This window comes from Phocoena phocoena, chromosome 18 (assembly GCF_963924675.1).
Source record: "Phocoena phocoena chromosome 18, mPhoPho1.1, whole genome shotgun sequence".
NCBI classification, from domain to species: Eukaryota; Metazoa; Chordata; class Mammalia; order Artiodactyla; family Phocoenidae; genus Phocoena; species Phocoena phocoena.
Window position 1 is genome coordinate 2,515,689 of NC_089236.1, and position 24,177 is coordinate 2,539,865.

At 43.4% G+C, this 24,177-nt stretch overlaps 1 protein-coding gene across 1 annotated transcript in view; it reads right to left on the reverse strand.

The window, feature by feature from the left end:
* Positions 1 to 4,234: 4,234 nt before the first annotated feature.
* Positions 4,235 to 24,177, reverse strand: part of SACS (sacsin molecular chaperone) — a 37,617-nt gene continuing 17,674 nt past the window's right edge. Inside the window, exon 8 of the mRNA XM_065896238.1 lies at positions 4,235 to 15,792. Within this exon, the coding sequence (XP_065752310.1) occupies positions 4,235 to 15,792 (11,558 nt within the window). The remainder of the gene's footprint in view (positions 15,793 to 24,177) is intronic.

Below are 24,177 nucleotides of genomic sequence, written 5' to 3' on the forward strand. Positions count from 1 at the left end.
CTGACATTCCCATTGTCATAGTAAATAATGTTGCCGTTTTTGTGTCATATGTACTTTCCTGTACCATGTCTGTGCAAAAGAAAAATGTCTTCCAGCCCAGTTGATGTAGATGGAACACAGGATCACCATGGAACATTTCTAAACTAGTTTGGTTCTCACAGAACGTGTGTACATGTCCAAAAAAATGACGCCGATGATAAAGTGAGGTCGAGAAGAACAATCAAAGAGAAAGTATGGGGAATAGAACCTCTTTAACAAAAGGTGTAAATCAGATCTTTTTGCTCCTCTGCTATAACGGAATCATCACTAACGTTGTTTCTAGCTTCATTCTACAGAGTGATCAGGCATTTCTCCTTGCTTAGAATAAGAACTTTTAGATGGGCTGTATTCTAAGATGTATTACATAAACCTGTCTTCTTAAGTACATTATACAGTGTAACTTAAATTTCCATTAAAGGTGCAAGGCCATGCTTATGAATGTACCCAATGAGGCATACACACGGACAGCCCAGCCCTACACACTAAGCGCTTACCGACCGTCCAGTGCTCATAATTTTAGTGACCTCGCAAAACAGCCCCTTGTTTCTTTTCCAATTTCCGAACCGACTGAGAAGCAGACACAAGTGAAAAAGATGAAGATCAAAATATCAGCTTTAATGGTAAAGTTGGATTTGCAGCAAAATGGACTTGCTAAGACCTTTTAGCAGAACAACCCAGAACCTCTCCCACCCCTGCAGGCTCCGACTCCGCAGCCCCTACACGAGTTCAGGTCCCCCCCACCCTCCCGGGCACCCCCAGGTCAATCTCCACTCGTGCGCGGACAGGGAAGCAGGGTGGGAGCTCCCGCGAGGCTGGGTCGATTTGTATTGGTTCTCGTCCCCTCCCTTCCCTGATCCAACACGCCTCTTCTCCCTTGGCTTTAGCTGGCTTCTCCGTATCGTAAATGCCCCTGCAAATTGGCTGTGGTTTAATAACCGAACAAACTTCGGGTCACGTATAAGCAAGCCGGTGGAACGAGCGGGTCTAAGGGCACCGAGGACAAAAGGTGGATTCTGAGCCGAACAGTCAGGGCAGCTTCACCTTTCGTCCTGGGCTTTGTATCCAGAATAAATGAGGGCACTTCCCGGGCCACTTAGCAGCTACAGGAGAAACAAGCCCAAACTTTAAACACATAGCTCTTATTTTTCAGTAAAATGTACCTCGCGTTGGCTTTGGTATCCAAGTCTTCCCCAGTCTCGCCCACACCTGACAGCACGGGGGGCCCGGGACCGGCTTCCAGACCGATGAAGGAGTGATGACACTTTAGGCCAAACTTGTCAAAACAAGATAAATGGAGGAGAAGCGTCAGAAGCCAGAGTTTTAGGAAATTCCACCTGCCGACTGCAGCTCCTGCCTGTGGGGTGCGCGCCCTGCGGGACGCGGACCTGCCGGCCCCCGCGATGGCGAGTCAGCTCCTGGAAGGAGAGCTCTTCCCAGGTCTGTGTCCGTGTGTCTCCTGCTGGTTCTGTCTCTGGTAGAAGCCGGAGTCATACATGACTCATTAAAATCTCATCTAACTGCTGTTTTCTACTAGCTTTTATCCTCGAGGTCTGCAAAATATTGGAAGGACAGAAGATGTCAGCTAGCGCTAATGAAAGACAACCCCACCAGTCCCCAAAGCAGACCTGTTCTCTTTATTTGACTGAACGCTATTTGAACATTTTCCCACCATCATTCTCAGGCTCGTCACTGGTCTCCCCCCGGAGGCTGTGGAGCATTCCGCCCTTCCGCTCACGGGGAAGCACAGAACCCGCTCCCGGGTGCAGAAGGCCTGTTCCAGCCCCTTTCTCAGGAGCAGCTACGCCCACACCGGCTGGTAGTTTCCACCTTCTTTTTAATTAAAAATGCAAAATAGGGGAGCCTGATACAAAAAATAGTCCAGGTCCAAAATTCCTTACCCCGAATTTCAAAATCTAAAAAGTTCCAAAAAATGAAAACTTTCCAAATACATCTACTGCAAACTATGGGTGGCAAAACCTGACCTAAACTTAGATGAGGCTACTTCTCATGTCTGTGGAGTTTACTGTGGGTGGGTATTCATGGTCTCACTGCAGAAATACTAATGTGTTTGATTAAAGGGAGCTGCCCAACTCTGATGGAAAAGCCTCATTAAACCCAGTTTATATGCACTGGTATTAATGTTCTAATATCCAAATTCTGAAAAACATTTGGATGCAAGGGTTTCATATAAGGGACTGTGGACCTGTATTTTTTCTTTTAAAGGAAGTCTAGAAAAAAACACAAAACTCCACCTAGATCAACTACCACGAAAGCCAGACAGGGTGTTCTGTGTACATTTTAATATCCAAAAGCAATGAAACATATTCCAAGTGTCGAATCTGAGTTTTAAAGTAGCAAGAACTTAAGAAAGTCCCAGACAGCTGGAGACCCAGCGTTTGGGTCGCCCCGGAAGAGAGAATTCCAAGCCTGGTCTGCCGGATTTAGAAGACTTGTGCCTGAGGTGTAAAGATGAACACGTCCTACCTGTTAGGGCTCAAGTGTGAATTGGCCCCCGGCACACAGCCCTCCCCTGAGGCAAGGTCGGTATCAATCCAGCCTCTACCTAGGGAAGAACCATATTTAACGTATTTCCAAATACATACGTATACCACATATGTCAACTAATTTTATTCCCTAGAAAGGCGAAATAAAATCAACAAAATCCGTGAGCACCTAATAAACCTAGTAGATGTCAAGTACTTTATATTCAATCATAAGAAAAGGAACCTATTAAAATTCCACTATAAAATATATAGGAAAGTTCTATCCTAATATTTCCAATAAACGCACAAATAGATACACACAGGTCAGAACTTCATATAGGAAGATATTAAGTTTGATTTTCAAGGAACTGTTTCTCAGGAAATACCAGCTACAATGATTTCATGTGTACATTTGCTTTATTAAAATTGTGGCACTTAATATAATAGCAGAAATTATCACATGGCTTCACATCCAGAAGCAATACAACAGTGGAGGCGCAAACATTCCTTATTACCAGTGAAAGTAAAAAAGTTGTAATATGTTCCATAAGCCCTTAATTGCATAAAATATTATACTTAGCATCATTTTTGACAGCCAGCACACTTATAGAAACTAATTATCATCACCTTTCTTTTACATTCTGCAAAAGAAGTATGTTCGTAGGACATTCAAACATGATAAAAATTAAATGTCAGTTCTGAATTGTTCATGGGGAAAACACAAGCTGATAATTCCTATTTTATAACTTATTGTCACATGATTTTACAATTTTTTAATGCCTTCAAAGTGAAATCCAAAAAACTCCACTAAGTGCCACGTTGAAGGACAAAAAATGTTTACTGCAGCACCTTTAGACAACAAAAGGTCACATCCTGTTCAACCACACTATATAAATTATGACGTTTGTGGAAAATATGTACAAACAAACATAAAGCAAACGTTCTAACAGGTGACAGATGTCGCTTTGGCAGGCGGTTCTTGGAAGCAGTGTTCACATCCAGAGGCCAGAACGGCCACCACTGGGGTCTCCCACGTGCTACCTTCACGAACCAGGAAGCCTGTAAACCCAGGGCGGGAGGACATCCAGAACAAGGATGTAAAGTGTACTCAGTGCGTCCCAGCAGTACCGTCTGCAGAGTCTCAATCAGGTAATATTCAGGAGTACAGTACTGTACCATGTTATACATGTACTGAGGGTCTAATAGGTAAAATTGCAAAAAATTCATAATCGGATCCAGCTGATAAGAAAATAACACACCCAAGAGGATCCACTTAAAGAGATAATAAGCTCCAAAGACTCAGTTCCCCTTATCTGTTTAAACCAATGATATGTCCAGTGTTTCATTAGCTCCTTCAAAAAATACTACGTGGAAGACATAAAACTAACTTCACCCTAACCAGAGCCAGAGAGACTCTTACCTAACAAACTGCTGAGCTTTGGTTGTATAAAGTGCAGTCCAACGAGCCGCCACCCCAGCCGGCCAGCTGCCTCCAGCAATTCCACAGTTCACCACCAGCCTCAAGATAGTTCTTAGATCCAGTTAACGTCTTCTGTTGAAATTCATGTTAATAACAACTCCAAAATTCTCCCCAAACAGTCTGCAGTGTGCTTCGCAATTCCTAAATAACTGGCAAGGAAGCTTAAGGACAGCAATTCATACTTGTGCTACAACACATTCAAGACCTAGCTCTGCTTTTTCTTTAACTGCGTTCACACCTTTTGTTGTATAAAATTTTCAAGTTTTATGATGATACAGGCAGTACATTCCATCACTCTCATGGCAACCTCAGAAGTGAACCTGTCATTCGGGATCTGTGGGAAAGGCAGCAGATCGGGGTACCTTGTTTTTAAACTGTCTACACCGTAAGCTTCCAAGGTATGGACGTCATTCGTCAGGCCTTCCAGATGCTCACTGTATTCCTCTATTTTCTGCGCGAGCGCAGTCGGCTTCACGTCTTTGTCGGACTTGCCCCGCACAGCATAGTCGGCGGCGATCAGAGCCAGCTTGGTAGAGAGGAAACATTTGAAGCACACCCATTCGTTGGCGTTTTTGTGGAGGTCATTCCTGGCGGCTGAGAAATTGGCTCTGGCTTGTCGCAGCCATCTGCGTGCTTCGACTGGGTTACCAACTGACTTGAAGGTGGGGGGAACAAAGAACCTCGGAGAGTAAGTCTGTCCGGCTGAAGGTGGGCATTTTTCCTTATTTTGTTGTTGCCTTTCAGATTTATGGCTCGTTGCTTCTTGATTCCATGAAGTGTAAAATCTCTGAAATGAGTACTTCTCTGACTGAAATCGGGATGCTGAGGTTGAAAACGTTCGCCTCGAGGCTCTGTCTGCATTTTGATCTAGAAAAGCCTGTTTCTCTAATCTGTTAATTTCATTCTGCAGATGTTTAAAAACTTCATTAGCAATGTCATGATTCTCTGGGTTTTTGTCAGGGTGCCATTTCAAATACAACCGCCTAATAATCTTTTTTCTTTCAGATTCTGGAAGCTTCCAAGCTTGCTCCACCACTGATGTCACTTCTTTTAAAATTTCTGGTAAAGAATTCACCTTAAGCTTCTTGGGGGAATGATGCTTCGAAGATGAGGTCTTGTGGCTCTCCCTACCAAAGAAAAGAGGAGGGATGCTTCGTAGACCAGGGGCCAGGAACTCTGTAGGGCTGGTGGGTGTGGAAGGGGCACTGTCTCTGCTCTGAGAGCTTTCCTCTGGCCTTGAAAACTTATACAGATCAAGAGAGCTAACTATTTTATATTCACTGTAACCAATATCAATCTGATATATCTTTCCGAGAAAACTAGAGTTGTCAGCATCTTCTCTTTCAACTTCCTGTACGATAATGGCGTATGTATACGTCGGCTGGTACGACCCATAGATCTCCCCACCTTCAGCATCAACAAGGTACCCGACGTATTCCCCGGGGTAAAAGACATTCATTGGGTCCATAAGCAGAGTGTAATGAATCTCAGCAGGTATCGGAGTGCCGGGCATTGGAAGTTCAAGTTTCGATGGTTCTGAAGAGTCGTATTTCACTCCTAAACTGTCGAGTTTCTCACTGATCCTGTAAATATCATTGCATCCTAGCATAGCAATTAGATATGAAGTGTCGGAAATCAAATTGTCGGTCGCTGATTTAAGCGTCATTGCCAAGGCTAACAGGAAGTTAATGTCTTTACTGTCTGAATGCTGTATGTAGAGCAGGATGACTGCATTCCCAAACCTCTTCAGGAAAGCAAAAGTTTCGCTTCTGCTCTGAGGAATAGGATTGAAACCTTTAACTCTTAATGTTGTCTGAAGCTTCTCAAAACAGGACACTTTCAAGCCTTCCCTTAGAGCTTTGCAGAGTCGCACGGCTTTCTCCTCGTTGGCCAGAAAAGCGTTATCGTTTTCGTGCTTCATGATTCTGATCAGGCCTGTGATGAACTGTTCAGAGGACAAGAGTAACTGCAGCCTGCCCTGAAGAGAGCACAGCGCTCCAAACTGGCAGACTCTGGGAGTCTCCTCATCTAACTGCTCCTCGAGGATGCTGCTCAGCAGACGAGGCCTGAGTTTCTGAGGAAAGAGCATAGTCAGCTTAGTATGGAACCCGTGGTCTTTCCCTAAGTAGCACTGGCTGAGATCCACCAACATCTGCACACCGATATTGCCCTGGATCCTGCTCTTGTAATGCGGGGCGTCATCAAACACCAGGATGTTGGACTTCACCAGCCTCCCATCCTGGCTTGGCAGGTAGAGTGCGAGGTCCCGGATGTTCTCGAGATCGCCCCGCACCTTCACCGAGTCATTCTGTAGACTCTTGAACAAGCCAGAAACGACTCTCTTAACGGTGCGCATTTCATTAGGATCTAACTGTTTTCCTTCAGAATTTTTGAATATGCGGCTCAGCACTTCAACATACTGCTTGGTTGAAATGATATCTTCAGTGCCTAAGTGTTTGAACAGCTGGTGAAAGGTGCCCAGTTCTAAAGGCAGCTTGTACAGATACGGTTTAAAATCAGACTCGTACTCAAGATTGATCACCACCTCCTCCGGCTTCAGAAGCTTCCAGCCATCTTCCACCATCACAAAAGCAATGCCCCGCAGTTGAAAACGGAACTCCCTTTTCTCTGCGCTGAGAAACTCGTATATGCTCCTTAAGACCTTTGCTCTAGTCTTGACCATGTCTTCATCCAGAGTTGTGATGTTGCATATGTTCCTGCAGTTATTGATGACCTTATCCAGAGGAGGGTCCAGGTTCACATTCAGCATACTTAAAACCTGCTCCAGCTGTTCTTGTGGACCAAGGTCACTCCCTTCTTGTTCTTTGATGCTCAAGGGGGTGGCTTTCTCTGGAAGAATAGGGCATGACGTCCATAACAGCTGGAGCACGTCGCACTGCTTGAATTTTGGATTCACCTGTGCTCCGTTGAACTTTATAAGAGGAAGCGTTCCATTTACCTCTTGATACTGAGGATGAAATCGAATGAATTCGGCAGGGGCCCGCTCGGGACATAAGAATGGTATTAAAGACAGTTCTTTCAAAAAATTTCCAGATAACAAATCCATTCGTTCTTGGAATATATGGTGGAGAAGGATATTGACTGTATTTTGCAGTGTTTCTTTAGACCAGTTTTCTGTATTAGCCCTCACACTGATCTCCTTAGCAAACTGTAACAACTGCTGCTGAGACAGGATGTGTTTTAGTCCGATATTTCTTAAGAATTCTACCCAGGATGTCATAAATGCAACTTGATTTTTGGGTTTTATAAGTTGTTCCAATTTTTTAAAGAAGTCCTTAGGAATAAACAATTTTTCAGGAAGCATAACTTCAAAAACTCTCACAGTTCTATCATAGAAATGTTTGGCTTGCTTTAGTCGACTGTTAGCGTCATGGATTATCAATAAACTTTCCAGTTTTTCGAAAAGTTGTTCCTTGATCTCTGACAATTCTTCAATACTTGAGAGTCTATTCTTAAGATAGATCAAATGCTCTAATTTTGCATCATAAGAGAGATTTTCAATTTTTGGTAAGAGGTGTTTCAAATAGACCTCAAGATCATCTACAGGTACACAACCAAGCACCTCATACAGTTCTTTTAAGTGTATTTTTTCTTCAAGAAATGCAGAGGACGATGATTGTGTCCATTTTTCCACTTCAGCAGAAGGAATACTTTTTGTAAGCACATAGCATGTTCCAAATTTTGCAATGCTCATATAGCGACCACTGATGGATTTGTAGCATGGAAGTGACTTTAAAATTTTTATGTCATCTTGGGACATCAAGTGATTCAAATTGCAGTTGAAATACATCAGAAGTGCTTCAAAGTCACTTTCCACTAATTTTTCAGTTCTAAAAGTTGAGGTTTGGACCATATAATGCACAGCCTTCAAAATGCTTGTGGGGCTCTCTATGTTTGCTGTGTAACATGACAACAGAGGAACAAATGCACTGTCTTTGGAGCAGATTTTGTTCAAAGCAAGCTGAATACAGCCAGCTTTCATGAGAGCATGAAACACCTTATCACTCTGGCCATTTGGAAAGACTGCAATGTGCATGAGACTTAGAGGAAGCAGAACGTCACCTTCGGGAACTACAAGCTGATTGGCTGACACAGTAAACTTTGTTCCAGGGAGCAATGCCCAGTCTTTTAGGGTGTCAACAACAGTGTCAAAGGTTGCTTTTGTCTCTTCTTGATCCTCTTTCACATTTACGGATTCGCTGATAAAATGCCATGCACTCTTAAGCCAAGACTCACTTGTAAAACTGTCTTTCCACTTTGTGCAACTTTTGGTCTTATATTCACGGGGCAACACAGAGGATAACAAGTCAGCAAAGCTGGAAATGTCAAACACTTTTGCAACTTTACAGTTCAGTAAAATATTATTGTACTTCAGGTACAATGTATTCATGAACAAGTCTTTGCGGGATGGAATCAATTCATGGTATGTTGTCAGAAACTTGGGTCGTTTTGCATCAAAAGTTTGCAAAACACTGTCTAATGTAATGAGAAGGGGCAGTCCCTCCACTTCAATCCCGTTTTCTTCTGCATCCTTAAAACAGTAATCAACTAAGAGTTTTAAACTGTGAAAAAGTTTCAGGTTAGTCTGCTGGAGACGACAAGGCAGCTTCCCAATATGGCAATTAGTATCGGGAGAGGAAAACGTCATTAAAAAAGATCGCACATCAGCAGGGGTGACATAACTAACAGGAATATCGGCGTCTATCAGACAGTGGTACAGATTAGCAGTTTCATCACAGTTATAAACCAAGTTGAAGCCAATTTCCAAAAGCAGGTGTTTCAGCCTATAGACATTCTCTGCCACTGTTTTGCGTGTGGTGATGTTATAGTCTGCATTTTTAAGGTGGTGTAATTCATCCTGCAGCAAATTGTCAAAAAATGGTCTCGTTTTGTTTGAAGTCGACATATTAATCCAGGTGATTATAACTGCAGAGTGCAGGTCGGAGCCATCAATGTTCGGAGCCCGCACAACGGGTAAAAGGCGCTTCATGTCCTCGTGGATGCAGCTGTAAAGTGCTTTCACCAGACAGTATAAATCTGGCTGTAGATCAAGCCTGTTGACTGGGAAGAATGACAAAAACTTCTTTAAGGTGTCCTTTACAACATGAATAGGCGTGTTCTGTAAGACCGATAACGTCGGGTCAGAACCAGGGAAATAGCGCTTTTTTAAGTGGATTAATAACTCGACGTACGCGGGAGCGATCAGGGCCGTCATTAAGCTGTTGTTCCAGTCACTCCGAACGCCCACCCCATTGTCATCCCGCCACAGGTTCCTCCTGGCTGAATCGAGAGCAAAGTGGCCGTTCACGTGAAACGGTAACCCCGTCTCTAAAGAGAGGGGCAGAAAGCAGAAGGCCCTGTGGGGCTTTTTGTAGTTGTGGGTGATGCAGGCAGCTACTCCACCACGTGGGAAGAGAGTGATATCTTGGTTCTTGTGAGCTGATATAACGCTCTTAGATACTTTCTCCATACTTGAAAAACCTGATCTATTACAGATTAGCCAGGTGGTAAGGTTTCCCTCAGAGTCCTCCGTATCCATAGTGTAGGTGATCTGCTGAACCGGTATGTCCTTGAGCGGCCTCTTTTTAGTGACACTGTCAATTACAAATGCGTGAAACTGCTTCCTTTTCAGCCTGTCTCCATCGGTGATGTTGCCCTTCACAGAATACAGCACGTTTAGGGCTCCCGTAGCTTTATCTATTTCACAAATAGAAATTTTTTCCATGTGATTAAGAAACATTAAAAGTTCAGCCCCATCTGACCGCAGTTTGTCCAAAAGATTCTGGACCATTCTGTCTGATGATGGAACTGAAGAAATTTCTGAAACTTTTGCCATTTCTGCATTACGAAGAGGAAATCGAAACATTGTGCAATTATCCAGTTTAAAGTGGGTTCCCAGATAAAGATCCAGAACATCTGAGAACTGTGTCCTAAAATCTGCATCCAAATCTCTAAACATGCGTCCAGGACTAACAGATGTGGCTCCCGGTGCGTATCTGGCATGAGGATCAAAAATACACAGGATGTCATTGCCGGAAATAAAAGAAGGGCAGTCTGTAATGTGATACACAGAATTGAATCCTATTCCGTATTGTCCAGTTTTACACGGATTTCCTTCCTTGGTGCCTTTCCCGAGGTTCTGAATCCCTCTGACATCGTCTTCTGTGAAAGGCTGGTTGTTGTACACACACAGTGCTGGCCCCTGCAAGGGGGCCCACTTGTCGTCAAATATCCTATCAACTGGATGCTGTCGAGGGTCAAACACAAAACAGATTTCTGTAGCCTTTGCATCATCAGCATTCTGAAGAAGTTCTTTCAGCATTTCCTTTTCTGAAGGATAGGCATTAAGGATACTCTTAATTCTGCTGGTCAGTTTTTCCTTCTGTCCAAATTCAGTGCCCAGTGTCGTAAAGCAGATGTTGGACGCATACCTTTCTAAGGCTTTATGCCGCTTTGGTACTGCTCCTAGTTTCACAGCCACTTCCCTGGGTATATCTGCATGACAGTATTTTACAGTGCTATCCTTTACTTTTATCCAGGGACAATCATTGTAGCATAAAGATTTTGCAGGGAGAAGCTTAAGATTAGTATCTGGCAATAATATTTGGCCATAATTTTTCTCACAAAATTCTTGTTTCTTTTCTCTAATGAGACTCCATATTCCTTCACTGATTATTCGCCGGCAAAGCTGAAAATTCTCTTCTGTTATTTGTTTTGTTTCTTTTTCTTGAGCAATAGATTCCAAAACAAGGGCAAAATCTTCAACAGTAAAAGACTGCCTCACACCCACACTTTCAAAAAGTTCACGGAAACTATTTTTATATTTATTAGGCAACTGATAAAGGTATGGGGCTGCTTCAAAATTCAAATGAAAAGCAATTTTTTCTGAGTCAACATATGCACTCTCAACTAGAATGAAGCTAAACGTTTTTAACTTTTCAATAATTGATATCTTAGTGATGTCACTTTGCATCATTGCTTCATGAAGGTATTTGTAGCAAGCATTGGTGATGTTCTCCTGGTACAATGTGATTCCATCATCAACTGATTTTGCAACTTCTTTCAATTGGTTTATGACCAGGTCAACTGTGGGCTTCCGCAGTAACCCCAAAAACTCTTTAACAGCCAGTGGCACTGAACCGCAGCCTCTGAAGGAATGTGAATTTTCGTTTAGAACTGGCTGCAAAAGACAAACTATATCCTGATGCTCAGCTGTATAAAGGTCGGTTGCTGCAAACATGGTTTCAGGCTTAAAACTGTTACCTTTCCAGTCCAAAGAAAAACCCGCTGGTTTTGTGAGAAATGGGAGGAAGGGGATTGTTTGATATTTTGCAGCAAAATCCTTTGCTCTAGGATCCCTTATTTTTAGTTTTTCATCAATGAGACTTAACAGGATGCTACTTCTTAGACAAGCAGCACCGTGATCACTTTTATTAATTTCAGCTACTGACTCGGCACGTTCTAGCATGTCATCCCATAAAATATCATCTTTTGCCATACCTAACTGGACGAGTTTAATCAGAATAATAGGATTTAGGTAGTCCTGAGTAGACCCGTAAGGAAATCGTCCGTCTTTAGTATCAAATAACTTTGCAACCCGTCCTTCAGGGTGGATTAATCTTGATGGTAACACCAGAGGATGCCCCTCCAGAGAGCAAGGGATACATGGAGTAACACGAAGAATTCCTGAGAACTCATCAACTTTCTCATTCAGAACAAAATTCATTAAAGGATCTCTGAGTTCTGCTTCAATTTCCTGAATATTTGGAAAAAACACTTCTGAAAAAAACTGTTTCTCTGAAAATGTATTTTCAAGCAGTATCTGTTTGCAGCCAGCTTCTTCAAATCCTAATTTTACTGAAGAAGGAAGTTCAACAGCACAGAGGTTTTTCGACCCAGTCTTCTTGAGGTATTTCAAAAATATCTTGAAGGCTGCTGGACCAACATCTCTTCTCTTAAGTATACAGTCATCTAGAAATCTCACATTCTTCATGGAAACCCACGTGGATCCATCAGAGAAGACTCTTGTCAATTCCTTCCCTTTCCCGTGAGCTATATCTTCATAAAACCCTTGACAAATTACAGAGAAGTCATCATGAACCAGATCAGGGTCAGGCCACACTGCATGGTAAGTATAGTCCATCAGCTCCCCACTCATGGCCAGGTCACGCAGGATGCTGAGTGCCTCTAGGTAAGCTTTCACAACCACGTGTCTCATGAAGGTGGTGTTCCAGCGTCCTTTCGTGTCTGTCTTCCAGATCTCTTTCCTGTTTGAAGTAACTGCAAAGCACCCGTTGATGTGAACCGGCAATCCTGTTTTGATTCGTAGGGGCAAATAGCAGAACACCTCTCCAGCCTGTGGTCTCACAGCCCACTTCCGGTCCTGGATCTCAGCCAGAAAAACTCCCACAGCCCCACAAGGAACCACTCCCAGCCTTCTCCCGCTCTCACTCAGGGAAAACTTGAGAGCCTCTCCTGTATCCATGCAGGTACATATAAGCCACATGGTACACTCCATTGTTTTTTGTGGTAACTCATCCGATGGCTTTTTGGATTGGCCGGACTTAGCCATTTCAAAGAGAGCAGCTGGGTCGTCATCTGGACCTCTAAAAAGTGGCGACTGTAAATCAGCAATCCTTCTGAACACGTGGTGAAATTCCTCCACTGTGATCTGAAGGATGCAAGCTGACTTGGGTGCATCAGCAGGGAGCTTCTTGTTACTGCTGTCGCAAGTCTTCATGAGCTTAGCAGCTTCTTTTAAAACACTGATGACAGGTGCAATCAATGCTTTGGAAGAGCACAATTTTTTTTTAATTATGACTGTATCTTGAGCTAAGCTGGGATTGGTTTCCTCAATTTTCAAGTACTTCAGATACATTGAGGTTACACTCTGAGTGAAAATGATAAGCCTGTGTCCACAGAGACTGAATTCATCCACAAGAGAGTAAATATCTGCTGTGTTGTAGCAGGTGCTGCTAACTTCACTCACTTTGGCTTCCTGCTGAGTTCTAAAGGACAGTCGGAACAGAGTCCCACTGTAGCTGTAAGGTGCTTCCACGGTCAGAGGTAACTGACAGCCAAATACGTCTATGAACGGTTTGAACTGATTAGGAAATTTCCTAAGTCTTTTCTGCTGTTTACTCCAATTAATTTTGATCCCGGGATTGGACCTGTCTTTAATGTGTTTACTGATGTGGTTTATGTTGGGGTCAAACATTATCATGAATTCTCGACTCATGATGATGGGAATGTCGGTGATGTGGTACACGGAATTAAACCCAAGACCAAACTTCCCAACTTTGTCAACCTCTGCCCTCTTTAAAGATTCCCCTAGCCTGGTTATGTTCACAAAGTCCGAATCTGAGAATTGAGAGTTGTTGAATGACCACAGAGCTGGCCCGTGACACGCTGCCATCCCCGGGTCCAGGAGATTCTCTCGAATGTCCATGTTTCTTCTCATGTCAATCATGAAGCTGCATTCTGTTGCATTTGCGTCATCAGCATTTTGAAGAAGTTCTTTAAAGATATCTGACACTGAAGGGTATTCTTCCAGAATATTTTTAATTCTTACAGTCAGTGGTTCTCTTTGTCCTGACTGCTCAAAGCCCATGTTTTCGGGGTTGATCAGTCTTGTACTGAGGCACGGGACTTTCAGCCACTCTGCAGTTTTCATGGGTATGTCCTCATGCACCAAAATGATTGGTTCCACGGAATCTTCCAGTAAGTCATTCAGGTCATCAACTTTGATGTCACAGTAACAGCATTCATGAATTGGCTTCATGATAAGCTTGGAAGGATCTCTGCTATGATGTATAGGAACTGGTGTGTTGAGGCTTGCTGGAATCTGATTGCTATAAAGCCATCGGATAATATTCAACATAAGATGAAGATTCTGTTTGCTTTCTTGGTCACTGAGGTCTTGGCCGCTTTTGAGGTACACCTTCTGAATGACCATGGAAATGTGATCTGGCGTCAGCTCCTCTACTGAACCGCAGGCCTTGAACAGCTGGTGGAACTTCGCCATGGTCTTGGGCACACTGTGCAAATAAGGCTGAAGGTCAAGATCATAAAACGGTTTTATCACAGCTTGGGCGAGAGGACAGAACTTTTTGCCAGTCCAAACCCATGGAAATTTTAAGGCTCTAAAAGCATCCTTCCCTTCATTTAAATGATCATGCATGAATCCATAAATTTCGAGCAAAATGTGCTGGAACTGATAGTAGTCTTCATCACTAAAGGTGTTCGAAGTATACCAATCGACAACAATTTTAAAGTGCTTTAAGACAGCATTGATATCAGGTTTTGTGAAGATACCTAAAGCTTCTTCCAAGTTCACATGGACACTCTCAACAAGAGGAAGTGATGAGCCGACCAGAATGGCATGGGCCGCGTCGCACATGTCCGCGGGTGCACAGAGATCCCAGAGATCCCCTTTCCAGACTAAGGATCCTGGGTAGTTTGGAGGCCTTTGCTTGCAAGCTGGAGCCCATTTTATTTTCTTCAGGGCCATCTTCCCTTCAGGTGACTGCAGCAGGGCGTGGTTCTTATTTAAGACCAGTAAGAGTGTTCTGGCTTTCTTCAGGAGAATTTCCTGATTTGGACAAGAGCTGGCCTGTAAAGCTTCAATTTTTTTAGCCACTTGCACAACATCTTTCTCTTTGAGACTGGCTTCGTTTTTTAAACCAATCTGTCTTAAAGAGTGAAGAATATCTGGTGAGGTAAAAGCTGAGGGTGGGAAACAAGTTTCTTCTTCATCATAGAAGAGGTCCTTTAATACTTCCACATCAGGGTCAAAGAGCTCACTGGCCGACACCAGCCGCTCCTGTGAGATCTGAATGAATTTTAATGGCATTAGCCAATCAAGCACATTTGGATTCTCATTTTTAAGCGAGGATAGATTCTCGAGGACCCACAGCATAAGGTGTGTCATCTCCTCGTGTGAATAAAATGCATTTTCGATGTCTTTTAGGATAAGCTTTAGGCAGCTGGTGGTCTTTACCTTCTCCACCTTGAGCAGGTTTGCCAGGCGGATGGTGGCCTCGTCACTGCTGTCCACGACTGAGATGGAGAGCCGCAGGCCAGCCGGGAGCCTGGATGTGTGGTGCAGGACCCTGCAGCCCTTCAGCTTGGTGTAGGAGGAGATCCCCTGACTGGATGAATAGTTAATGCGCTTGAATATTGTCAGTTCCTGAATTACTCTTTTCTCCTTTTCACTGCTATCAGTTAAGTTAGCTAAGAACTTCCTTAGGGCATCTTTGTGCGTTGGAAGGAGCGACGCAACCTGGTTGCACAGCTTCTGCAGAGGCATCTTCTCCATCATCTGCAGAACAGCACTTGGGGATGGCGAATGAATGTATTTTTTAATAAGTGGATGTTGTATGGAGGCATCTAATTGCTTAAGGACAATCCCTCCAAGTTTTTGTACAACGTCAGCTAAAAATTCTGGAAGCTGTGCTTCAGATTCATCATCTAAAATGACTAATGAGGGGATCCTGAGTCTGATGAGTTCCACGCACGTCTGACCTTCTTCTAGTGCGGTTCTAGGGATTAGTGGCATCTCATCAAATAAAGTCAAATCCTCTGAAAAATGTATATAGAGATTCTTCCACACCATTTTAAGCCATGAAATAGATGGGTGCTTTTTGTCTTCATCACATGGATACCACTGAACAATCAACTCCCTGCCAGGCCAGAATGTGTTCACTACTTCTTTGATAAGACGTGCAAAACGTTCTGGGTTTAGAAGCTGTAGCTGGGTACACGGTCTTCCTGTAAATCACATAAAGAAATGTTATGAATACATACAATTCTACTGTAACTTATTTAACTTTCTATTCTCATAGATTAGACAGATTAAATAGTACTAGAAAGTCATTTTGAGAGTTTTAAGTACGCTGTGAAAATGCAAAAATAGGGCATAACTGGGCTGATCACACATAAATCCATATTTATAATAGCCTGTGGGAGTGATAATTCTCTCTGGAGAAAGTGCTTATTTTAAATAAATATCTAAAATGCATTTAGATGTGTTTTAAAAATTATCCTATAATGCCCTACAAATAGAATCAACATGGAAAATAATTTTTAGTGGTGATTTGTTCACAAATAAAAGCACCAAAGAAAACGTGGATAAAGTTTAAATAAATACCCTTTTATTTAAGGGTAAGTAATTTATAAGGAGGCCCAGTTTCCAGGAGCCGGGTGGCCACAGGATAAAGCAAGGCCCAAGTGAGCGCACAGGGGCTAGCACCCTGTCCCAGCTGACCAAGGCTGCCAGGAGCTGAGGCCGCCAGGACACTGGAGTTTCCTCTCCACCAGTAATTAGATGTGTGAGGAGTTAGGGGTCACGCAGCCTCTCTGGGACTGGAAGTCTCTCATCTGGAGAAAGGATGAGGCTGAGGTTCTAGCTCTAAGACCGCTCTGTGCACGTGTCCGGGTACAGAGCACAGTCACAACCCTCCGAGGCAGTGCTTACTTGGTACTTAGCACAAAGTAAAGTGTGTTCTTCTGGGATCTGGGCTTTGCAGAAGTGCTTCAGGGACAAGCAACAGGGGAAGCGGGCCCTGCTGTGAAGGCAGGGTTACCCCCAACAAGGCAGCTCCACTCCCAGATGTTTTATAAACGAGGAGACTAATAAGGTTTTCTCTGGGGAAGAAAAGATTTTTGCTGACTTTTAATCAGTGGTCTAGAAAATAACATTTTATTTCTAAGTGCATGTTGTGTTTCAGAGTATTTTATCTGCAATACCAGGAGTAACAAAAATTTTAAAATAACACTAGCTACCTATAGGTATGTTATTTGCCCATATAGAGAAATAAAAAGCACCTCAAATTCAATCTTATGGAAAACTAATATTCCATTTTCTCCCTAGGTACACGTAATTTCTAGACTCTTAAAAGACTAATTTTGGAAAAAGTTATAAAAGGGGGCACACCTCAAGCCCCTTGAAATTTTTCTGTATCAGCATTTGTTAACCAAGGAAGGACACCCTTGTTCCACAGACTCACACATCAGGAAGTTGACCTTACTTTCTACCAAGAAAATTATCTTTCATGTTACAATAAGACATTTTAAATTACTGCCATAGAAGTTTAAGCGAGGGCATACTTTTGCAACTTTTGAAGACATCAATACCCACATTCTGAATATTATCAGTTTCTACATTGTGTGACTTAGGGTAAGTCAAGTAGTAATATTTAAGAAGTCATAAAATCTTGTCAATAGTCTGACTAGCATAGCCTCCTCCGTCTATGTGTCCTATTAAGATATAATTGTTTTAATTAATTTGTTTAATGTTCTAAAAAATGCTTACTGAATTGAATTAACTATAATAGAATTTCCAAATCACAAGTAAGGCAAGGATACAATACCAAAGGTACAAAAAAAGGGTTAGAAGTTAAAAATCAGAACACTCAACAAAAAAATCAAATACGCACCACACTGTGTCCTACGTTAATAATTGGCACATGACGTGCATTTTGTAGATAATCCTATCCAATATCCTTGCATGAACTTTGGAACTTATAAAACATGCCTACCTTCAGGAAAGTTATCTAATATCAATGTATAAATAACATGCCAATAAAACCTGCACACCACACGTAGCATGCGATTAACACCAGTCATGCTCAAATGAAAAAAAACAGCAGGGAAAACAAAGGAGAGAGAAAATGTAGTAGGACACAATTCTAAGTACAAAAGTCAATTCAATCTGAAGTCCCAGTTTCTGTTTATTTCATATTTAAGCCTTTAGCTTTTACCCTAAAATATAAATGTTAACACAGAAAGAAGTCTCCCTGCCCTGGATTAGAAAGTCACTGAAACTGTAAAGCATCTCCAACAGTATCAGTAAAATAATTTCACAGTGTTTTAATAAATGACTTGTGTTTCTGTGGCCTAGCCTTTAAAATCGTCAGCACTGTCGAAAGAGGTTAAGTAGTACTGTTAGGGGTCCCTGGAGACAGAAAGTGCTTATCTAAGCTCTCAGCAGATGTGTCTGTTTAGAAATAGCTCTTCTCGGGGTAGTCTGTGCTTTCCTATAGATCAGTTCAAGATAACCACATCGACATGCTAAATCACTATTCAAGGACTGCACTACGTTTTTTGCTTATTTATGTGTTTATGTTCAGTCCTAACTTTGAGAAAGATTTTCATCATGAATGGAAATAGGATATTACGGTCTACTTCAAAATAAGGTGAGGGGCCAATTAAATGGTATGCCATCAGTCAGGCAAACCTTCAAAGGAAAAGGAAAAAAGGGAAAGAAAATGAGCACAGAGGGAAGGCGAGGACAGCCCACCGGCAGGCTCAGCATTCCCTCGGGCTCTCTGCAAGCCTGGCGGCGGCACCTGACACCCCAAGGGGGCTGGCGCAAACTTCATTCTACCTCGGAAGGCACAGCGCCATTCAGAACAGCACTCGTGATCAGCTTCTCTCCAGAAGTCATCACTGACACTGCTTCGGCTTCCTAGTTTCCATCCCTAATAGGAGACCGACAACAAGCGGGGAGATGGCTGACACAACCCCGAGTCCCCAGGGCAGGCGCTAACTGTGCAGCCTGCTGACATCAAGATCCTGTCTTCTTCTTTGCTCACACCTTAAAAATATAAGAATATATAGTCATAGCAGGTGTGGATGATCAGCCGCTTTTAACACAAGCTAGAAACCAAAGTTAATATTTATATGAATTATCACTATAACAATGACTTGGTTTCTAAATTTATTTCAGCTTCAAGGAAGAGACTGACTCAAAAACTAATGTTTACTATAAAAACAATTTCTGTAAAGCAAATCTTACATCCTCTGATCTTCCAAGTGAAACATGAACTGGGGGGAAATAATACAAGTTGAGTCAAAACTTGTTATTTAAAAAAAAAAAGACAGTCAATAACTGACACTCAGCATTGTGCGAACAGTCAGCGGCCGTCCCTAATGGGAGCTGGCGGCCACTCTACCTTTGCTCGTTCCCCGGGGGCACTAGGCACACTGGACCACGCTCCTCTGTGGCCAGTCCACGCAGGGCCTCTCACTTCATCGGCACAGATCCCAGAATGGATCCCCCTCTGACCTTTTTAATCTCAATATTTACGTGCATCGTATAATAGGTGTGTGCACTCTCACACCTACCCATTAAATACCACAGCTTAAAATACCAATTTCAACATAATTATTTCATTTGAGACTAAACGTCCTATGAAATGAATGTTCCCAAGTCATTTGAATATGGTTTTATTGTGGTATGTGTAACAACCGCCTATATACTCCACTAGTATAGTTTCCTGTCTCCTTTAATAATTACCACCAGAAAAAAAATACTGATATAACTTCTAGCTACTTAGGTAAATGAAAAACCAGGATTCAAAGAATCAAATGAACAAAAACATCAGGCTACAAATGAACACATTTAGTCATCATACCTGAATATCCCCAGAGAAGTTGTTGTGCTAGAATATAATTAAATCCGTTCTTAGAAAAAGCCAGAATTGTCACAATTTTCACATGATGGCTACAGGAATTATTCTGTATCTTAAGATAACACAGTTTGCAGAATCTTACACATCATTATGTAAAAGAAAAGCCATAAACAAAACTCCAAACGTAGCAGAATATACATTTAAGATTTAAAGATGTATTTCAATACGAACTAAAACCAAACTATTAGCCATTCCTACCATTTGTCTGACTCAACTCTTTTTCTATTTATTTCCTCCAAAACCCATTGACCGGCTCCTCTAACTTCTGACTGTCACCCGTTTGCTCAGGTAACCTAACACAGAAATAATCTCGACCTGTAATAGGAAAAACGAAACAAAACAGAATCATCGTTCCAACTCTGCAGCTCTAGCAGGTCACGTAAACCCTTCAAATTCTTTCGGCTTCAATGTCCCCAGCCCTCAAAGGAGGGTGACGCTTATCTCAGGGTTGTGGAGAGCAAAGGAGATACTGAAGACACAAGAAATCCTGACTCACAGGCACAGTGGAGGGTCTGCCTTTTCGTCCTTGTCCGTGCAACACCATCCCACCTGGCCCAGCCGCGGGGGCTTAGCATTAGCTTGTCACCCAGGCACTGGGAGTACAAAAGAAGTAACAGACGGCCCCTGCTCTCAAGGATTCGTAGTCTGGCACAGTGAAAACGTGCCTGTGACCAGGCAAAGGGGAGCACATGGACTGCGACAGGGTCTGGGCTTGAACCAGAGACGGCCCCTCAGGTCTGCGGTGCCGGGCAGGGTCAGAGGCTCGAGAGTGGGAAAGGGAGCCGCTTGGACGAGGTGCGTGGGCTGAGGGTTAGAAGGTGAAGGAAAGTCACAGGGCCAAGTGGAGGAGGGAGCCAGTAGTCTAAGCAAAAGGAACACCGTGTGCAAAACACAGGTATGAGAAAACCTTAATTCGGGTAAAAAACCTTGAAGTGGGCGCTGTGCTGCATGGCGGTGACAAATCCCACAGGGTGCTGGTCCCACAGGGTGCGGGGAACTCAAGTTTGTGCACCTGCAAGCGCCTGTGGTGACGAGAACAGAAGAGGGACACCGAGGGGCCAACCACGGGACGCCCCGCAGGCCACACGAACAAGACCGCGCCTGTCCCGCGTCAGGATCTGCTCGAAACCCGCCAGTGGGGCAGGCGGCGATGAGACGAGGGATGTGGGCACAGTGACGGCGTGTCCCCGAGACAGAGGGCCTGCAGCACAGCCAGAGAAAATGCAATCCCCAGACCCCGGAGACTGGAGAACAAGGATGGCGAGCGAGGGCTTCATTCCTGGGCATGGTAACAGGTGCCTTTCTCAGGAGGAAGGACCGGGCAAGAGGAGAGACAGACGCAGAGAGAGGATGAGGACCCCAGCTGGGAGAATGCCGGCCTTGAGACTCCTAAGGAACTCCAAGGGCAGAATGATAGCAGCTGCCATTTCATCACCATTTCTTATGAGCAGGTAGCGTGTTAAACTGTACATGTTCTGTACACATCATCCGATCTTCAGAGAAACGCCTACCACAACTAAAATATTACAATTGAGGTTATCAATAAGCTGCCCCGCTGCGATAATGCAAACTGGATAAAACTCAGTTGGTAAGTTGTGACTGCCTGCCATCCTCCACTCAACCCTTTTTCTCATTTCATTCCACTTGTAAGAAAGCAATCTTGCATTTCATGTAATTGAATCTTGAGGGCCCCAGATATACTCTTTTTTTTACATCTTTATTGGAGTATAATTGCCTTACAATGGTGTGTTCGTTTCTGCTTTATAACAAAGTGAATCAGTTATACATATACATATATCCCTATATCTCCTCCCTCTTGCATCTCCCCCCTCTAGGTGGTCACAAAGCACTGAGCTGATCTCCCTGATATACTCTTAATGGAAGGATGTTCCTGTACTGCCATGATACTGATGAGGAAAGAGAGGCTCAGACAGGTCGGGTAATTTGTTCAAAGTCACACGATGGAGGAGTCGAGTCTGAGCCCAGATCTGTGCGGCCACAGAGCCCAGGCTTGTAACCACTACACTGCACTACACTGCCCCTCTTGAGACTGGGGTGATAACTGAAGGTATGGAGACCATGACATATGCGTGACAGTGGATGCCTGGGGGTGAATGAGTATACTCGAAGAAAGTAAGGAACAAAATGAGAGCTGAGCAAGGAGTTCCTGAACTAATCCCATTTAGGGGGTAAGCTGAGGGACGGGAATTCACAAATAATTCTCAGAAGCAGGCAAAGAAGTATAAGGACACCGAGAGAGTGGTATCATCAAAGCCAGGGAGTTCAAAGAGGGAGTGACCAATAATACCAAAGCTGCAGGGAGATCAGGTAAAAGGAACAGAACTTTCCACTAGATTTTATAATTTCTGAAAAGTCATTAACTGGCGACCTCAGTCAGGCAACTTTATTGGAATGATGTAGAAGCAAAAGTCCATGTGCTCTGATAACGGATGATGAGAAAGTACAGACAACAAACACACACCACTCCTTCCAGAAGCTGGACTATGTCGGGATGCGAGAACGTGAATCAAAGTCAAGGTCTGTTTTGTTTTCCCCCAAACGGAAAAGACAGAAGCATGTAATTGCCAATGGGAAAGAGGCAACAGAGGTAAACGGTGAAAGTACAAGTAGTAACTTAATACTTAGCTCAGGATTTTAAATGTGAAGCAAGTGAAAGGTAAAACTACCACACAATGAGACAGATTTTGCTTGGGCTACAGAATTAGAGAAATACCCACTGCAGAGGAAAAAAACTTCATACTTCAATTGTATGCAGCAGTACTTTCAAAACTGGCCAATCAGATTTTACTGATAATTGGTAAACAGAAGTCCACAGTGCTTTGTGTCAGCAAAACAATCAGTCATTATTTAGAGCAAAAAAGATCCAGTGCTGTTAGACATCTGGGACGTTCCCTACCATAGGAAGGGAGCTACACAGACGTAATACTCTCGGCCTCTCCCCTCCCCACTCGTAATTCCCCACCTGCCCCACACACCAGAAAGAGGAATGACTTATCAACCAGTCAGGGTGAAGAGGCTCTGCCCCTGCGCAGGGAGACTCGTGGGGCAGGGTGTACCTGGGAAGGAAGCCCGAGGTCTCCCAGGGCCCCTGCAACTGGCCTGGCGAGCTCACCCGCCTCTGGAGGGGTCACAGCACAAGTCCACCATGCGCCGCAAGCCAGGAGCCCCACTACCAGGATTATCAGTAACACGGGGAGACTGGCGATGTCTACCTGCTGGATCCCTCTCTGTGCATCTCTTCACTGACGCGGCTCTCAGGAAAGCAGAGGTGTCATTTATTGGGTCCCCATCAGCCCCTACACATGTTTCATGTTTAATGTTCCCAAAACATGGCAATAAAGTAGTATCAAAAACAAATTTTTGCCTGGAACCAATGGTATAAAAGCAATAGAGAAGATACCCAGGAAGCAGTTACCCATCACCCATATATGGCCAGATAAAAATACCGGAAAGGCTAGAGATCAGGATTATTAAATAATCACCAGGGTGGCAGGCCAATACTTTAATCCAGATAGGAAAAGTGACCACGAAGACAACTTCTGGGGTAAGTGAGCCACAGGTTACGGGCAACAAACACAGTGAAGACATCTCTTCTAGTTTAACAGTCAAAAAAAATTAACCAGGAGCCAGAGATAAAACATGGTATTGGTATGATCCTACAATAACAAATCAGAATCCACAGTAGGGGAGAAAATGAAAAGACATACAGAGTGGGAAGACTTAGCGTTATAACAATGTCAAATTACCAAAGTTAAGAGTATATGAATTTAATTTGTCCCTAAAAATATTACAGTAGGTACCCCATCCATCTAAGGCCCGAGGAGCAAGTTGTGGCCATGTTCTGTGCTACAGGGTACTTGAACATTTTGAGTAAAAGCAGTATGATTCTGCTGGTTCTCTACCCCTTTCACCTGATTTGATTCTGAATAACTTCTGACTGATTTCCAAACCCCTATCTACCTCAGAAACTACTGGCCATTAACAAAAAAATCTGTCTTCAGAAGAAAGTGAAACCACACAATGAAATAGCGCAGCCATGAGAAAGGATGATCTACAACTGCGTGCACCAACCTGGACGGATCTCACAAACTCGGAGTAAGTGAGAGCAGCGGACAGAGTGCACACTGTGATCCCCCCACAGGGGGTACAATAACTCGCTGAATCAATCGGTGCTATTAAGAGTCAGGGTCACGGTTACCCTTGAGTGGACAGGACGGTCACAGAAAAGGCAGCCAGGAGTCCCTGGGTGTTGGCAGTCTTCTGGTTTTGATCTGGGCATGTTCAGTTTATAAGACTTCATTAGGCCTACATTTAAGATATGTATACTTTTCTGTACGTACATTATATTTCAACGTAACATTTTTATGTAAGAATGTAATAGAGAATTTGAAAAGTATGGATTTCTAAAACTTTGGAGCAAAGAATGGCAAAGTAATAGGAATCCACGTTTAGACTCCCAAAAAGGCTACTCTGAAGATGACAACTCCCAGTTAAGGAAGGGATCTCGATATTGGGAACAGCAGTGTCCCAGGGACACCCTCCCAGTTCACACCCGCACTCCCTTCAGCGTCACTCTGCTCCATCCTGAACTCGCCTCCCCCATTCCAGCTCCTTTCCCTTCTGTTTACATGAATGATGCACAGTCATCACCTTTGAAAAG